This window comes from Hypanus sabinus, chromosome 2 (genome assembly GCF_030144855.1).
Source record: "Hypanus sabinus isolate sHypSab1 chromosome 2, sHypSab1.hap1, whole genome shotgun sequence".
Taxonomy (NCBI): Eukaryota; Metazoa; Chordata; class Chondrichthyes; order Myliobatiformes; family Dasyatidae; genus Hypanus; species Hypanus sabinus.
In genome coordinates this window covers 115,708,928-115,727,153 of record NC_082707.1, presented here as the reverse complement: position 1 = coordinate 115,727,153, position 18,226 = coordinate 115,708,928, and the positions used below count along the sequence as shown (strand labels likewise).

General features: G+C 44.2%; 1 protein-coding gene across 4 annotated transcripts in view; it reads right to left on the bottom strand.

The window, feature by feature from the left end:
* Positions 1–18,226, bottom strand: part of eif2ak4 (eukaryotic translation initiation factor 2 alpha kinase 4) — a 187,398-nt gene that overhangs the window by 43,854 nt on the left and 125,318 nt on the right. For all 4 annotated transcript variants that reach the window (XM_059952972.1, XM_059952962.1, XM_059952957.1 and 1 more), the window contains 8 exons: positions 17,749–17,917; positions 16,674–16,790; positions 15,057–15,122; positions 14,141–14,311; positions 7,995–8,129; positions 5,979–6,083; positions 5,662–5,790; positions 3,575–3,655 (listed from right to left, as the gene is read on the bottom strand). In XM_059952972.1, coding sequence (XP_059808955.1) covers positions 3,575–3,655; positions 5,662–5,790; positions 5,979–6,083; positions 7,995–8,129; positions 14,141–14,311; positions 15,057–15,122; positions 16,674–16,790; positions 17,749–17,917 — 973 coding nt within the window. The remainder of the gene's footprint in view (positions 1–3,574; positions 3,656–5,661; positions 5,791–5,978; positions 6,084–7,994; positions 8,130–14,140; positions 14,312–15,056; positions 15,123–16,673; positions 16,791–17,748; positions 17,918–18,226) is intronic.

Sequence of the window (18,226 nt, the reverse complement as noted above, 5' to 3'; positions counted from 1 at the left end):
TAAAAAAATCATTAAAAACCCTGAAGAAAGCTTTCAGCTCAGGTGATTATTCATGTGTTTAACTCTCTGCCTAGCTTTGTACACATACGTTGCAAGGACAGTAAAGTAAATGATAACTCATCTCCAAAGGCAATGCCAGGAGACTGGAGATGCGTCTGAAGGCTATAAGCTACAACCATCAGTTTCTGACCCCGGCAACTTCCATTGCCCAGCCCTGGAAGTCAGGTCAGAATGTGGCGCATCAATCGGGTCTTTGCGACTCTCAAGCATTGCTGCAGCACGAATCCACGCCACAGCTGAAACAGCAAGGACGAGGAGCCTAACGCTGAGGCTACGTTAACAGGACATGAAGCAGCAACACACACAAAATGCTGAAGGGCTGACCGAACCCCTGCCAAATGTCGGGCACAGGTTAGAATCCTTCTTGTTCTTCAAAGACAGGTGTATGCAGAGGATGTGCAGTGCATCACAAAGCAGGAATTTCTCCCAATCCAAAGTTACCTTACACATTCCAGTTAAGATGGCACCTTTGGTCTATCATCTTCTGGATAGACCAAAATACCATGTACTTCTTTTATGTCCTTTAATGTTTGTTTTCATCTCGAGTGTGAATCTGGAACTGTCTGGAGATCGTTTGGGTGTTCCAGTACATCGAGCCAAATGCAGAGTCTGGAGATCATTTGGGTGCTCCAGCACTCTGCTCTCTCCAAGAGGATTCCAGGAGACAGAGGCAGTGCTGCTCAAACCTTGAGGCAGGCTGCGGGACGGGGCACAAGCCGATGTTTGATTCCTTTTCACCAATTAAAGCGATGAGGGAGATTAAGCCACGGAGACAATTGCGAAGGGTAAGCCTGTCGTTTGATCACTCTGCCACTGGAGAGCCGAGAGCCTGCCGCTGTGCCCAAAGAGTGTTGCCCAGGTTTTCTGTGTTTTGTATGTGGACTTTTTTTTTAAGTCTTATAGTTTTTTTTATATTCTGTGGCTTCTCGCCCAGTTCTCTTTTTTTGTGTGGGCAGTGGGGGAGGAGTGAGGGTGTAACGTTCTCCTTCGCGTGTACTAATAACGCCGAATTCAACGTCGAGATAAACCAGTCAATGAAAACCAGATCGCAGTAAGATTAACCATTTACTGTTCACTCTTCACATTAACATATGGTGAAAACTGTTGATAAAACAATACAAGATTGATACAGTATTTGTTCCTTCCTTAATATCACATTTCAATTGTAAATACTTGCTAAGGTGACTATAACTACATTACACTAAGGTGCAGTATACAGGGAGAGTTTACCTGCTCCATTGACTACTTTAAATACACTTCCATGCAAACCATCCACAACTCTTTAACTAACGAAAGCATAAACATTATCTACCGTCGTTACTTCTAACAGGATCAGCATTAACATCTTAGTTCAATATATCGATTATCTATTAACTTACAGCGTTGCTCTCACTGTGATTTCTCATGCCTGCAAAACAACTTCTGCTCGGGTCTGCCTCGTGGTAAGCCCCCACCCTCGTGCTAATTTCAAACCGGTATTTCCCACAAGACGCGGCGAAACCGGATGTGACGTCATCGCATGCCGATATATTTTACATGCAATGAATATACTTTAAACACTTCTAATTCTAACTAGAAAATACTATCGAATGAATTACTAAGCGAAAATATTATAAACTAAATAACTGTCGTAAAGACAGCACAGAGGGGTATTTGAGTGTTTATGTATCTCTTCCCTTCTGTTCGTTTTTTTTGTGAGGGAGGAGGGAATTGGGGGTTGTTGTGCCTGTTCCATTTTTGTTCTTTTTTTTGTGTGTGGAGGGGGCATTTGGTTTCATGGCTACCTGGAGATGAAGAATTTCAGAGCTGCATATTTTGATGATAAATTAACCTTTGAACTCTGTCCAATTTCTTGACTCCAAGGAGCTATTGCAACTTGGATGACACATAAAGAGAGCACAACTCACTCTAGAGTTACCTCACCCAATCGTCATTCAGAGTGAGCACCGGTCACCGGTCTGCTCATCAGACATTACCATGAGCAAGTGTGTCATCAAAGTCGACACTTTCGAAGTGAGAACGTTAAAGACTGCGCAGTAAGGCTGTTTCAAGACCAGTGTCTGAGACTGTCCTTTCTTTTGCCATGGACATAATTGTATGATCATTTGACTTCTAGTTTCAGTCCATCTTATGGATGTCAGACGGGGGGGGGGGGGTTGTTCCTGCCTCTAGAGGCACTGCTCTTTTCATATGCAGTTCATTTGTATGAACATCACTTCCTGTACGCAAGCTCCTTTTACATCATTTCCTGTGTAGTTAATTTGGATTTCAACTTTAAGCACACACGGTAGAAAGACATCCATCTCCATCCACTCTTTATTTGCTCTTGAAACAGCAATATCTGAGTCTTAAGATTTCTTAATATCGGTAAACATTTAGTAGGTGTACTTTGAAGAAAGTGTTATGTTTATCATTCATCGCTATTAAACTGTTGTTGCACCACAAGTTCACAGGGCATAGTATGGAATGTTGCCTTTGGTTAATGCCGATTGTGAGAATAATCAATAGAATTAGTAGATTCAGGCATGCGACGATTCTGTATTGTATTTAACACGTATTCCGCAGTTTCACAAGTTCTTCCTCATTAAAAACCCCTAAGAAAGCTTCTGGCTCAGATGACCTTTGAGAAAGTGTTTAACTCTCTGCCAAGCATTGACACACACATTGTGAGGGCAGTACAACAATAGAACCCACTAAAAACAACACACACACACATAACAAAGACTGTCAAAACACCAAATGTGTGAAAAAAAGAACGAATCATGCAAAAAATTAAAAGAATAAACACACAGAATTGAACCGCAGAATCCTTGAAAATGAGTTTGCAGCCACCGTACCAGTTCAGTCTGCAGCTGGTCCAAGAGCCCCATGGTTGCAGCCACAGCCATGGAACTGGTTCAGCGTTGAGGTAAATACAGCCTCACGGGTAGTAAGCTGAATACTGCTTCATTCTTTGCCCTTGGCCTCAACAGCTTGATCTTTTTAATCCGGCTCGGCGCTGAAATCGACTAAACATCGGCTCATTTTCTGTTCTCAGGCCTGGGCCTCGATGCTTTGATCCGGCCTCAAGTCTACTCCAACAATGGCCGGCACCTGCATTCCCGAGAGTCTGCGTAACTGAATCCTTCAGGGCACCGCAAAAACGCCCAGTCGTTCAGCAGGTTCGAAAGCACTACTCCAAAAGGGAAAGTACAGTCTGCTGATTTCAGTAACCGCAGTCTAGACAAAGTATTATTAATAAACAGTTTTATTCCCTGCCCACAAAAAGTTACCGTGTCTTGCCTGCACCATCTTCCCAACACCTAGATTAAAGTCGGGTTTCTGTAGAATGGGTCAGTTTCCAAAGAGCCTGCGTCCAAGCTGTGTCACTTTGACTGCAGATGGTGTAACACTCCTTTCATTAGCCATCCACACAGGAGCAATGACACAGAATATTAGTGGGAAGATATTACTTAGACACAAAGAATGTGGGTTGTAACAGAGGAAAGCTGTAAAAACTCCAAAGTACTTGTACCTTCACGTGGTCTTTCTCTTTATCTGAGACCAGGATTAAATAACTGATTCCCGTCTGTTTGCAATGGTGCTGAACTTCCTCCTGCTCAGGGAAAAGTAGAGGAAATCAGAAACAACAGTTTGATCAAGAGAAAAGCAGCTGATTCACAGTATAATGTAATCAAAATAATAAAGAGGCATAATCATATAATCCTTAAGCATCCTTGCTGGAAGAATCCAGATCAATTCCCAGATAATGTCTGAGATTGTTAGATCTCAGCTGGGGTAACAGGGGGAGGGCAAGGAAGCAGAACTGGGGAGAGGTGTCTAATTCAGGTGCCCCCACCCACTCCAGCTGCCAACTGTAACACCGTCACACATCAGCCGAGCCAAGAAGACCACTGACTACGTCCACTACAGGTCCCCTATATAATGGGGTGGAACAGACTGCTGTCTACAGAACACGGATATTTAATAATAACACCTAGACAGAGCCTTAATCACATGGATTATGGAATTAGCAACAAAATCTGTAGAAGAGAATGTGGTTGCCTCATTAAGGAAGGATGTGGAAGTGCTAATGAAGAGATTTACCAGGATGCTGCCTGGATTAGGGAACATGTTTTCTAAGGAAATGGGGTTTTTTTCTCTTTGGAGCAAAGGAGTACGAGAGAAAGCTTCATAGAACTGTTAACTATAACGAACAGTAAAAAAGTTCACTGCAGTGCAAAGTGGTCTTAACGCTGGTAATGGGTTATGCCGGTGGGTTCAGTGTTGAACAGTTGAAGGAAAGCAGCTGTTCCTCAGCTGGTGGTGTGGGACGATGGTAAATGTGAGAAGATGGCACAGAACCAGTGGTGGGGATTTTTGATGATGGATGCCGCCTTGAGGCAGCCCCTCCTGTAGATTGTACCTACCAATGGTGGGAGGGGTGAGCCATGCTGTGTCGGGCAGAGTTCACTATTTTCCTCAGCTTCCTGAGCGTACCACACCATAGGCCACCAGTAGGAATACTTCCATTAACACATCTGCAGCGTTAAACCTGTAGGTGCTTTTAAGCCTCCACTTACAGTACTGGGTGCACTTCCCAGTACAGGAAGGATGTAGTTAAGCTAAAGAGATTGCAGGAAAGAATCACAGGATGTCGTCAGGACTGGAGGGCTTCTGGAGTTATAGAGAAAGACCGAATTGTCTGGGACTGTTTTCCCCGGAGCAACCAGGTAGAGATCTATAAAATCATGAGGGGAATAGATGGGTACATAGTCAAGTCTTTTTCCCAGGGTAGGGTAATCTAAAAGCAGAGGGTAAGGTGACAGGGTAGAGATTTAAAAGGAAGCATTCTCAGAGAGTGCTCCATATGTGGAATCTGTTGTCAGAGGAAGTGTTAGAAGTGGATAGAACTTCAATGTTTAAAAGACATATTGGCAAGTACATTGATAGGAAAGGTTTAGAGCAGGGGTTCCCACCTGGGGTCCACAGAACCCTCAGTTAACGATAGGTGTCCACGGCATTAGAAAGGTTGGGAACCCCTGTTTTTGAGGGTATGGGCCAAACGCAAACAAATGGCACTGTCAGGTTGGTACCCTGGTTAGCCTGAATGAGACGGGCCGAAGGGCCTGTTTTTATGCTACACAACTCTGAGACAATGATTTGAAGATCATCACACACAGTGCAAGATATTTACTTGCATAGACAACAGGCAGACGGGCAGCAGACCCTAGCACTGCTCACTGCTGACCTCTGAAAGACCATCCAGATGAACAGAATCGTGGTGCCTGCAACAATGTTAGTGCAATATTTCACAGCACCGGCTGTGGGAACAGGGTTTGATTCCCACCACTGTCTGTACGTTCTCCCAGTGGCCCTGTGGAATCCAAAGACGGACAGGTGAGTTGTGGGACACCATGTTGGCAGAAGCCTGTTAACACTTGTGGGCTGTCCTTGCTGATTTGATTTGACATAAATGATGCATTTCACCACGTTTCAATGTAGAGGTGACAAGAAGTTAGTCTAATGAGGCAAGAATCTGAATCACCTGAGAGAATTTTTGCCCCCTCCTACTAAATCAAATTATCCATAAGCCCAGCAGCCAGCTCTGCAGTACTTTACCTGGGAGACATCACAAAGGAGCTCAGCATTTATCCCCACTGTCCACAGGTTCTGGATGATGCGGATAGATCTGTCAATCAAAATTCGACTGACTGCAACCACCAGTGCCTTACAGTGGCAACCATCGGGCTGGAATGGAAGGACAAAGTTTAGCTCTTGGCCACGGAGATTTGCACAAACACATCAGTAATTCAATGGAATCGACAAAGACTGCTTCTGCCAGTCCGCCTGTCTACCCCCATCTCCCACTCTCTTGATCAATTTATTAGTTAAAGCATGAGAGAAGTCCACAGAAAGACTTTTGTCAGATAACTCACTGGTACCAAATCACTACAAAGCGTGGAGATTTTATCCAAGGCCAGACTGACTCCTACAGCAGTGGGAACCGGACCTGTGAGACGCAGACGTTGAAACTCCAGGATCTGAAAGAGCCGAAAAAGAATGAGTAACTTCTTGAGAAAGCTAAATAGATTTGCAAACCTGTTGAATATCTCAGGGAGACTTCTGGGAATAATGGTACTCCCTAGCACGACTCTCAATCTGCTCTGGAGGGTGAGTCTGCAGACATTAACCCCCCTCCCCCACATACCACCTGGTATGGGGGGAGGAGGTCCTACTGCACAGGATCGAAGTAAGTTGCAGAAAGTTGTAAACTTAATCAGCTCCATCACAGGTACCAGCCTCTGTAGTATCCAAGGTACCTTTAAGGAGCAGTGCTTTAGCAGTGCTTTTGTTAAGGACCTCCACCACCCAGAACGTGCCCTCTTCTCATTGCTACCAACAGAAAGGAGGTACAGAAGCCTGAAGGCACGCAACCAGTGATTCAATAACAGCTTCTTCCCCTCTGCCATCCAATTTCTAAATGGATATTGAACCCATGAACACGACCTCAGTACTACTTTTATTTCTGTTTTTGCACTACTTATTTTAACTACTTAATATACATATACATACTTCTGCAATTGACTTTTATCCTACATTATGTATTGCATTGTACTATAAGTTACTAATATGCCAGTGTGATTAAACCTGATTCTGATACCACAGTACTTGGAAAACAATGCAAGTCAGAAATGGGCCTTTCAACTCTCTGTGCCAACCTTGACAGTGATGCCTACCTATGCTAAACAGCTTTTCCCACATTAGACCCATATTCCTCTATGCCTTCCTCCCCACATAATTATATCTACCTCTATCACCTCCCTCTAGACAATACCACCCACTGTGTGAAAAATACTTATGCAGAAAATTTAGAAACCCTCCAAATTTCCCTCCTCCATTCATAAACCTGTGCTCCTTAGTTCTAGATTCCCCTGCCCTGGAAGACCACTTATCCAGTGTATCCCTTTGCAATGTTGTAAACCACAGTAAAGGTCATCAGTCAACCTCCCACATTCCAGTGTGGAAAAAACAAACAATCCAATGTCTCTCTACAACTAAAGCCCCTCATTTCAGGCAACATCCGAGTGAATCTGTTCTGCACTCTCCCCATCGCTACCACATCCTTCCTTTAGAGTGGCAACCAGAATGGTACACCAATCTCCAAAGTACTGAATGGAAACAAGGAGCTAGTGATCTCACTCAGTGACAATGATCTGGGATATCACACACAGCACAAGGGAACCACCTGCAAACACATTCATCAAATGAAGAGGAAGAAAATGGGCTTTTAACTCTCATGCACTGCTTCTGTGCATAATGCAGTTCGTGCCTGAGATGTAGAGAGTGGCCAGCTCAGCTGGCTCTGCACCTTGTGGGCTCACAACTGAAGTGTTCTGTGTGGATGTGGAGTCGAGTCAAGACAAGAGTGAAGTCATGGATGCCGGCCACTCTCAACTAGTCCAACATTGCTAACGAGTTGGCTGATAAATGGAGAGTGGCATTGTTTGATTGATGTATTTGTTTATTGAGATAGAGCACGGAACAAGCCCTTCTGCCCCTTCGAGCCATGCCACTCAGTAACTCCCAATTTAACTGTGGCTTAATCCCATGACAATTTATAATGACCAATTAACCTCCCAACCAGTATATCTTTGAACTGTGGGAGGAAACCGGATGAAACCCATGCGGTCAAGGGAAGAAAGTATAAACTCCTTACAGAGAGCAGCAGGATTTGAACCTGGGTCACCAGTACTGTAAAGTGTCGTGCTATCCACTATACCATCGTGCTACCTCTCTTATCCTCACAGAAAGGTAAGAGAAGCTTTGTCACAGGAATACAGAGTACCATAGTGCAAGATGTCTGGACAAAATGAACAGAAAGACTTTTTAATAACTTGCAGATGTATGTGAGACCTTTTCCCTTTCATAACCTCTAATCAAACAGGACTCACCAGATTGTCATATCTCCCTCCTGCTGCAAGGATATCTGGCACAAGATGTTGTCGCCGCTTTACAAATGCAACAAACTGGAAGACGATTCCACTGAATAGGTGCACCTTGTAGACAAGACCCAGATTGATCTCCACCTGCAAAGCAAGAACACCAATTTCACTCCACAGCTGCCACAGATATCATTATCTGTGTCCTCTGTGTAGACACCAAGTGTCTGATTCCTCTGGCCCTCAATTTCCTATACTTCACAGGAAGGAGAAGGGAACATTGCCTTATGAGAAAGGCCCAGACAGAGGCTGCAAGTTTCTCTCATTTCCCTCCCGGCTATTGGATAGGCAGTCATTTGAGTCGAACCTCAATGCTTGGAACGTTGCTTCTCCAAAAGCGAGACTCAGTAGAACCGGCATAATTCATTCCAAGTCAAATCAGTGGCAGAAACAATTCCCTTCCCTTTCCCCAATACCAGCCCTAACAATACAACAGCTTCTCATAGCACCAATGTGACATTTGCCATTTTCCATAGGAGCTAATGCTGTGATTACTTGTTGAAATTCACAATTTGTTGTGAGGTTCTACTAGGCCAGCCTTTAATCATTCAACTGATGTAATCTAAACAATCAAAGTTTGCAAACTTGTGGGCCTGAAGATAGACGAGTCCCCTGGTCCTGATGGAATGCATCCCAGGGTACTGAAAGAAATGGCAGAAATTATAGTAGAGGCTTTGGCGATAATTTACCAAAATTCTTTGGACTCTGGGCAGGTCCTGGCAGACTGGAAGATGGTGAATGTCACACCACTGTTCAATAAAGGATATAGGCCAGTTAGTTTAACATCTGAAGTTGGGGAAAATGCTTGAAGCGATCATTAAAGAAGAAATAGTGAGGCATCTGGAAAGAAATGGATCCAACAGGCAGACACAGCATGGATTCAGCAAAGGCAGGTCCTGTTTGACAAACTTTCTGGAGTTTTTTGAGGATATATTGAGTGCAGTGGATAGAGGGGAACAGGTAGACGTTGTTTACTTGGATTTCCAGAAGGTGTTCAATAAGATGCCACATAAAAGACTTATCCATAAGATAAGGATGCATCGAGTTGGGGGTGATGTATTAGCATGGATAGAGGATTGGTTAACTAATAGAAAGCAGGGAGTTGGTTACATGGGTGTTACTCTGGTTGGCAATCAGTGGTGAGCGGCATGCTGCAGGGGTCAGTGCTGGGCCCACAACTGTTCACAATATACATTAACGATCTGGAAGAGAGGATTGAGTGTAATGTATTAAAGTTTGCTGATGATATTAAATTGAGTAGAAAAGATATAGATATGTTAAGTGAGTGGGCAAGGGTCTGGCAGATGGAATACAATGTCATTCACCGGAAGGAAAAATGGAAGAGCAGATTATTACTTAAATGGTAAAAAAAAATTGCAGCATGCTGCTGTGCAGAGGGACTTGGGAGTGCTTGTGTATGAATAGCAAGAAGTTGGCTTGCAGGTTCAGCAGGCTATCAAGAAGGCAAATGGATTTCCATTAGAAAAAATTACTTATAATTTAAGAGATAAATATGAAACATTTTTGAAAATTTGGAGCCCTTATTTACAAAAGACAGGATTAAATATATAGATGCTTTGAAGATGAAACAATTGGTTATTAGGGGAAAGAAATAAATATACATATTAAAATTATTACGAATTCCATGGAGCATGTGGAGATCTTCCAACCACCAGGCATTCATTCATTCTTTCTTTCTTTCTTCTTTTTTTTTTTCTATGGGGCAGTTAGGGGGGAGGGGTTAAGGGGAGGGGGTATGGGTTATATACATTGTTTTTTTTCATACTTTGTAATCATTTAAAAATGCAATAAAAAATTATTAAAAAAAAAAAGAAGGCAAATGGGATGTTGGCCTTCATTGCTAGAGGGATTGAATTTAAGAGCAGGGAGGTTATGCTGCAACTATACAGGGTACTGGTGAGGCTGCACCTGGAGTCCTGTGTGCAGTTCTGGTCTCCATACTTGAGGAAGGATATAGTGGCTGTGGAGGTGGTATAGAGGAGGTTCACTGGGTTGATTCCAGAGATGAGGGGGTTAGATTATGAGGAGAGATTGAGTTGCCTGGGACTGTACTTGCTGGAATTCAGAAGAATGAGAGATTTTATAGAAACATATAAAATTATGAAAGGGATAGATAGAGGCAGGAATGTTGTTTCCACTGATAGGTGAGACTAGAACTAGGGGACATAGCCTCAATGTTCAAGGGAGTAGATTTAGCAGGAGATGAGGAGGAACTGCTTTTCCCAGAGGGTGGTGAATCTGTGGAATTCTCTGCCCAATGAAGCAGTAGAGGCCACCTCAGTAAATATATTTAAGACAAGGTTGGATAGATATTTGCATAGTCAGGGAATTAAGGGTTATGGGAAAATACAGGTAGGTGGAGATGAGTCCATGGCCAGATCAGCCATGATGGCCACGTTCAATAGCCCAGATGGCATACTCCTGCTCCTATTTCTTACATTTTATGTAAGAAGAAATGGCAGTCACCATAACTAGTGACAACCATTACTGACATTGCTCTAAGTGTACAGCAATGAGCAAGATTACTGCCTTTCATCTTACTGAAGTACAGAATCTTTGCTCTGCATCTGTATGAGGAGCGTAGAGAACCTGTCCAATTAGTTTTTCAAAGAGATAACCAAGAATATCGATGATGGACTCAAGAGTCACAGAACTGTAGACTAATACAGTTAACACAGTCTATGTAGATTTCAGTAAGACCTTTGATGTGGGAGACTGGGCCAAAATGCAAAACCCACATGATCCAGAAACTCAGCAAACTGGATTCAGAAATGGCTTGTGGTAAATGAGGAAGTATCCTGATGGAAACAATTGGAAATCTATGACCAGTGGAATACCACAGCGATCCATGTTAAGACACTTGCTACTTGTTGCATTCACTAGCAATCTGGATGTGAATGTTAGAGGCCATTAAAGTTTGTAAATGTTAAGAAAATGGGTGGCGGTGTTGATAATGAGGAAGGTCACTCTCAGCTTCAAAACAGTATTGTCATTTGGTAAGACGGACCGAGAAAAGGCAGAGAGTAACGATGTGAGGTGAGGCGACACAGTCTACTAACAGGGACAGGATACACACAGTGAATCGTAGGGCTCTGGGGAGAGCATGCTCGTCCAAGGGTCTCCGTGCGTGCAGCATAGGTAGATAAGGGGTTAAGAATGCTGCTTGCCTCAACAACCAGGACACACAATAGGAGAGCAGGGAGATTGTAGCACAACTACCACAGCTGTCACCATGCTAATGGAAAGGATGTGAGTGTGCTGGAGAGGGTGAAGGGAGGATGTTACCTGGGATGAAATGTTCCAGCCACGAGAAGAGGCTCATCAGATTGGACTGGTTTACCATGGAGAGTGCAAGAGTGTACTGACTGATATACAGGATAGTGAGAAATCATTTCCCTTAGCAGAGGTTTCTAGAACTACAGGATGTCAATTAGATAATACGTGGATTACTTGGAAGTAATTTGAGAAGACATTTTCCAGCCAGAGGGTGGTTGGACTCTGGGACCTGATGCCTGGGTGGCTAATGGAGACAGTGACTCTTACTGAGAATTGCTCGTGCATATTGAATATGGAGTTAATCTACTTATTCAATCCCTCCCCACCTATGTTCACGACACTTCTCATGCTCTGGATTTTTTCAATGATGTCAAGTTCCCTAGCCTCTGGCATCTTATTTTCACCATGGACGTCCAGTCCCAAAATACCTACATCCCCCACCAGGAAGGTCTCAAAGCTCTCCATTTCTTTTTGGATTCCAGACCCAACCAGTTCCCCTCTACCACCATTCTCCTCTGTCTAGCGGAATTGGTCCTTACTCTTAATAATTTCTCCTTTGGCTCCTCCCACTTCCTTCAAACTAAAGGTGTAGCCATGGGCACCCGTATGGGTCCCAGCTATGCCTGCCTTTTTGTTGGCTATGTGGAACAGTCCATGTTCCAAGCATATACGGGTATCCGTCCCCCTCTTTTCCTTCGCTACATTGCCAACTGCATTGGCGCTGCCTCCTGCACACATGCTGAGCTCGTCGACTTCATTAACTTTGCCTTCAACTTTCACCCTGCCCTCAAATTTACCTGGTCCATTTCCGACACCTCCCTCCCCTTTCTTGATCTTTCTGTCTCCATCTCTGGAGACGCCTTATCTATTGATGTCTACCATAAGCCCACGGACTCTCACAGCTACCTGGACTATTCCTCTTCCCACTGTTACTTGTAAAAATGCCACCCCCTTCTCTCAATTCCACCATCTCTGCCACATCTGCTCTCAGAATGAGGTTTTTCATTCCAGGACAAAGGAGATTTCTTCCTTTTTTAAAGAAAGGGGCTTCCCTTTCTCCACCATCAACTCTGCCTTCAAATGCATCTCTTCCATTTCACGCACATCCTCCTGCCACTCCACTAGGGATAGGGTTCCTCTTATCCTTCTAAGTGGAACGAGTGCTTCACCTGCCCTTACACTTCCTCCCTCACCACCATTCAGGGCCCCAGACAGTCCTTCCAGGTAAGGCGACACTTCACCTGTGAGTCGGCTGGTGTGGTATACTGCGTCCGGTGCTCCCGGTGCGGCCTTCTATATATTGGTGAGACCCGATGCAGACTGGGAGATCGTTTCGCTGAGCACCTACACGTTGTGCGCCAGAGAAAGCAGGATCTCCCCGTGGCCACACATTTTAATTCCACGTCCCATTCCCATTCTGATATGTCAATCCATGGCCTCCTCTACTGTCAAGATGAAGCCACACTCAGTTTGGAACAACAACACCTTATATTCCGTCTGGGTAGCCTCCAACCTGATGGCATGAACATTGATTTCTCTAACTTCCATTAATGCTCCTCCTCCTCTTCTTACGCCATCCTTAATTTTTTCCCCCTCTCTCTGTCCCTCTCACAGTAACTCCTTGCCAGTTCTCCATCTTCCTCTGGTACTCCCCTCACCCTTTCTTTCTTCCAAGGGCTTCTGTCATACGATACTCCCCCTTCTCCAGCTCTGCATCCCTTTTGCCAATCAACTTTCCAGCTCTTAGCTTCACCCCTCTCCCTCCAGTCTTCTCCTATCATTTCAGGTCTTCCCCTCTCAAATCTCTTACTATCTCTTTTTTCCATTAGTCCTGACGAAGGGTCTGGACCCGAAACGTCGACCGTACTTCGTCCCATATATGCTGCCTGACCTGCTGTGTTCCACCAGCATTTTGCGTGCTTTGCTTGAATCTATATTTATCAGGAGTCGTGACGAAGGGTCCTGGTCTGAAATGTCAACTCTTTATTCCTTTCCATAGATGCTGCCTGGCCCGCTCAATTACTCCTGATTTTGTGCATGTTACTCTGGATTTCCAGCCTCTGCAGAATCTCTTACATTTAAGAACAGAACAAAACCTGCTTGTTAGTAATTCCCAGTAAGGACTAATCTGTCCCATGAGCCAGCTTTGATTAGTAACTATAGTACTTCTATTCTCCAAATTCTCTCTGCTGTAGTCAGTCCCAACACTGGGTACAGCAGCCTGTCTAACACAAGACAAAGCCATTAACTGTGGAGAATCCTCACCCAGGTTACACATACCCAACCTATGGATACTCAGTACATAAGTTCAGGCACTGGGGAGACATGCCAGGTGAATGGGGATGGATCTGCCACTGATGCAGAGCTGCAGGCATTTTCTGCTGGGTGGGAATGGGGTATTTCCTCAAGCCTGCACCAAGTCACAAAAGTCAGGGCCGGGAAGAGCCCTGCAGAGCTCAGAGCACTGAGCTGGTGAGGCCAGCTGACAGCCGCTCTTTCCACGCCTGTCACAGTTGTTTCTGTTCATTTTCAATTTATGAACAATTGTCTGGAGGAGAACTCTGTTGTAGCGTGGAGACTGCCCGCACAAAAGTGATGAGGAAAGGAAACTAGCTCAGTAGGCAAGCTGAGCTGAAGGCTCGCCATCCATGTCTGACCTCAGCTGGTTGCAGCCTTGCTCAGCCAGTCCAAACGATTAAACTGACGGCACTCGGCCAGCATGGTTCAGCAGCGTTCAATGCCTTCAGAAGATAGGTTAGCAGCTAACTTACCGAGAATTAGTCACTGGCATTACAACCAACCTGAAGCTCGATGTCAAGTTTCTTCAGGAGCTCTGTCACAGTTTCCAAGTCCTTTAAGCCTTGCTGTGCCAGCTGGGAAACAGCTAACTTCCCTTTCATCAGTGGGCTCAATGCACTGCTCAAATCTTTTATGTCCAACTTGACTTCAATGTACTTGTACAGGTGCAAGAGCTGAAAAAGAGAAAATGGGAACTTAAATGTCTTAAATCATCCTTCCTGCTAACTTTCATACTGCATTCTCCACAGCACACTATGTTACACATTTGTATTTAAGGGAAATAAGGGTACAATAAGATTCTGATAATCCACTCTCTGACCATTTGGAAACAATTTGCCACACATGCCTTTCTACTTCCTAAACCCAGCACTCTCGTTAAAATGACCAAGGTCCCAGTTCCCACATTCCCTAAAAACCTACTATAATCAATGGAAAATTTATGATACATACCATAACATCTAAAAAAAATGTGAATTAAAAATCTGTTGAAACAACATGGAACTCTCAAAAATCTACTGATTAGAGAGCAAAGTCCTGAGCATACCGGATTACCAAAGTTTTACTGTAAACTCTTAAGAAAATGAAACAGAGGGCTGAAGTTCACTGGGAGCAGAATGACTGCCATTGACCTGTTGGTTTAAATGCCTAGACTGCCCAACATACACAAAATGTTGAAGAAACTCAACAGGTCAGGCAACATCTGTGAAAAAAAGTACAGTCGAAGTCTAGGCCCGAAACATCAGCTGTACTCTTTCCCATAGATGCTGCCTGGCCTGCTGAGTTTCTCCAGCATTTTGTGTGTGTTGTACGGATTTCCAGCGTCCGCAGATATTCACTCGTTTGTAATCTAGACTGCCCATCTTCTTCCTTGCAGTTGCCGATGGAATGATCAAGTGATGCCAATAACACAAAACTTACATTATTCTGTGACAAGGAGAGATTGTAGAACTTGATTTCTATCTCTCTTTTGGTCAGCTTCCCTGTCTATAAAGGAAGAGAGGTTAAATGTTAAAATATTATGGCAGATGGCAAAATAATGCATTTAGAAATACACCAATTCTGTATTATATAATTAGAGATGTGTTTAAAGGCACAGATATCAATTGATGTCTCCTGTATGATGAATACAACAAGAATGTCAAATCCAATATGTTCACAAACTTCAAGGATCGCCTAGAGTCCAGTCTCAAGATAATGCACCTCATTTGCGCAATTACCCTTAAAGGTCTGGCCCAAAAGGCTGCGTCCTCGGCCCCCAATGCACTTATGAACGTGTAGTCAAATTCTGCTCGAACTCTAGTTTACAGATGATACCACTGTAGTAGGCCAGATCTCTGAGTTGGCATACAGAGAGGAGAGCTTAGTGACATGGTGTCATGACACAACCTTTCCCTCAATGTCAACAAAACCATGGAAGAGGTCATTGATTCAAAAGGGGGCAGTACACATGCTCCTGTCTACATCAAAGGTGCAGAAGTTGACAGCTTCAAGGTCCTAGGAGTGATCCGTTGTCAATTGCCTGTCCTGGTCCAACCACACAATCAGCGCACAGGAGGCTACAGAGACCTTGGCCATGAACCAACTTGTATCAAAGAACCATGGAATTCATCTATCCAGATGCACCACAGCTGTACGGCAACTGCTCTCCCAAGACCACAAGAAAGCGCAGGGAGTTGTGGAAACAGCTCAGCACATCTCGAAAATCAGCCTCCCCCTCCATGAACCCTGCCTACAGTCTTGCCGCCTTGGTAAAGCAGCCAACATATTCAAAGGTCCCACCACACCAACATTCTTTTCTTCCCCTTCCATCAGGCAGAAGATAAAAAGCCTGAAAGCATGCGCTACCAGGTTAAAGGACAGCTTCTACTCCACTGAAACAAGACTACTGAATGGACTCCTGACTGGGTTTATGGCCCTGCAGCTCATTGTCCTGCCTGCGCTTCACTTTCCCTATAAACGCAACACTTTATGCTCCTCCAATGTCCTCAGGATCGTTAAAGAGATAGCTCTGTGGCATATGAATGCCCAACTTACAGTTACCCCATAAATAAAACTGAGCATTTGGGAGACCAATGGGGGATGAATTGGCCAGCTTCAACAGGTTTCTTCTACCGAATGGGACACTTTCATGTGCCTTCTCTTCTCAGCCCATCACAATCACAGTTGCAACAGTCAGAGCTGGGGACACTGAACAGATTCACTCAGCCAGTGAGACTGGCTGGCAGCCTCTCTTCCTGCGCCCGTCGTTCTCCCATCACACCTGTTTACGTGCTCTTCTCCCACACACTGTGGTTCTGTTCTAGACTGAGGACCAGTTCCCGAGAACAGAACACTGTTGTAACCTGGGGACTGCCCGTACAAGTTGAAATGCAAATCATTTCTCCCCTATAATCCATCTGTGCCATGCACTACTGTACAGAGGAGGTAAGTTGGCAAATCTGCAAGGGATCAGGGACAGCCCGAAACAGAACCATTTTTGGATGCCGTGACATGTGATGCTGAGTCCAGTTAGATTTAATCAGCTCCACGACTTACCATGACATCGCACAGGATGTTGCACACCTGAAGGAGTTTGTCCTCCGGTATCCCACAATGCAGCAGCACTGCCTTCAGCAGGCAGATATGGTTCAGATAGATGCTATAGTTCCTCTTCTGAAAACCAAATAAATGCAATCATTTCTCAAGGAGTAGCTTGTAATAATCACACTACAGCCTCAGAGGCTTCAAAAGAGAAAGAAATTACTGATTGGAAGCTTTCCTTTAATCCTTCCCTGTTTAATAATAATTACAACAGAACTGTAAATTCCACCTTGCATTTTTCTTGACAGGGATTTCTGCAACTTCACCTATATTTGGCAAGTTAAGTTAAAGCAATGAGACTCCTAACAACAGTGTGTCACTTTGATTACAATCCCTCTGTGTTATGTAGCATCACTGGTAACTGCATGGGCAGTGAGTGATAGAACTGTGTATACAGTTACCAATGATGCAGAGGGATTGTAATCAAAGTGACACACTGCTGTCAGGAGTCTCACCGTGAGAAGCAAAGATCACCGCTTTAAACCCGCAAAACCAGCAACAAACTCAGCTTTTTAGCTGCCTCACCTGAACTGTGACAATTGAGAACCCATTGGCAAGATGCGAATATTTTGCAAGGATCTATTTCAGCAAGGATTTTTCTTTGTAGAAGTAGGATTTCAGCAGGCATGCAAGGGAGGTGGGAGGATGAGTGAGAGGGAGGTGGGTGGGAGGGTTAGTGAGTCTAGGTGGACAGGGGAGAATTGGTGAATTGAGAAAGGCAGAAAAGGCATGCATTTCTACAAGCAACATCAGACATCTGGCAGATTTTCCAGACTACTGGTTGTTTTTCTCCAACAAACTTCCAATTCATTTTTTCCAGATATCACAAAGTCGAGTAATAAATTTTCCAGGAGAACCCAGCAAGTGAACAGGAGCTCAGGAACCTGGAACCTGATGAAGCCTCACTGAAATCATTGCAATTTCCAAACACTAGGATAGCAGACAATAAGTTTAACTGTTCTGACCCTATCTGAGGCATTAAAACAGAATTAGATTAGAAATGGTGACAGACTGTGAACTAAATCCATACCTGCAGTACGTGAAACAATTTAATAATCTGGGCAACGACTTGGATGACCTCTGCATCTGCCAGCAAGTTGTTTGTGATTGGTGTGACAATATCAAATGCACATTCTAAAAGTTCTTTAGGGTGGGACCGGTGCAGCCTTCGTGGTCTGAATACTCGTTCAATACAGTACCTTGTGATAAAGAAACAGATAAGATGGCGTCAACACGAGAGGTTTCAAAACTAAATAAAGTAACACACACACTTCTACATTTTACCATCAATGAGTACCATACAACCCAAGAAGGATCAGACCGTAAGACACAGGAGCAGAATAAGGCCATTCAGCCCATCAAGTCTGCTCTGCCATTCCATCATGCTGATCCACTTCCCTCTCAATCTCAACCTCAATTCTCCTGCCTTCTCCCCATAATCTCTCATGCCCTGACGACTCAAGAACCTGTCAGCCTCCACCTTAAATACACACAGTAGCCTGGCCTCC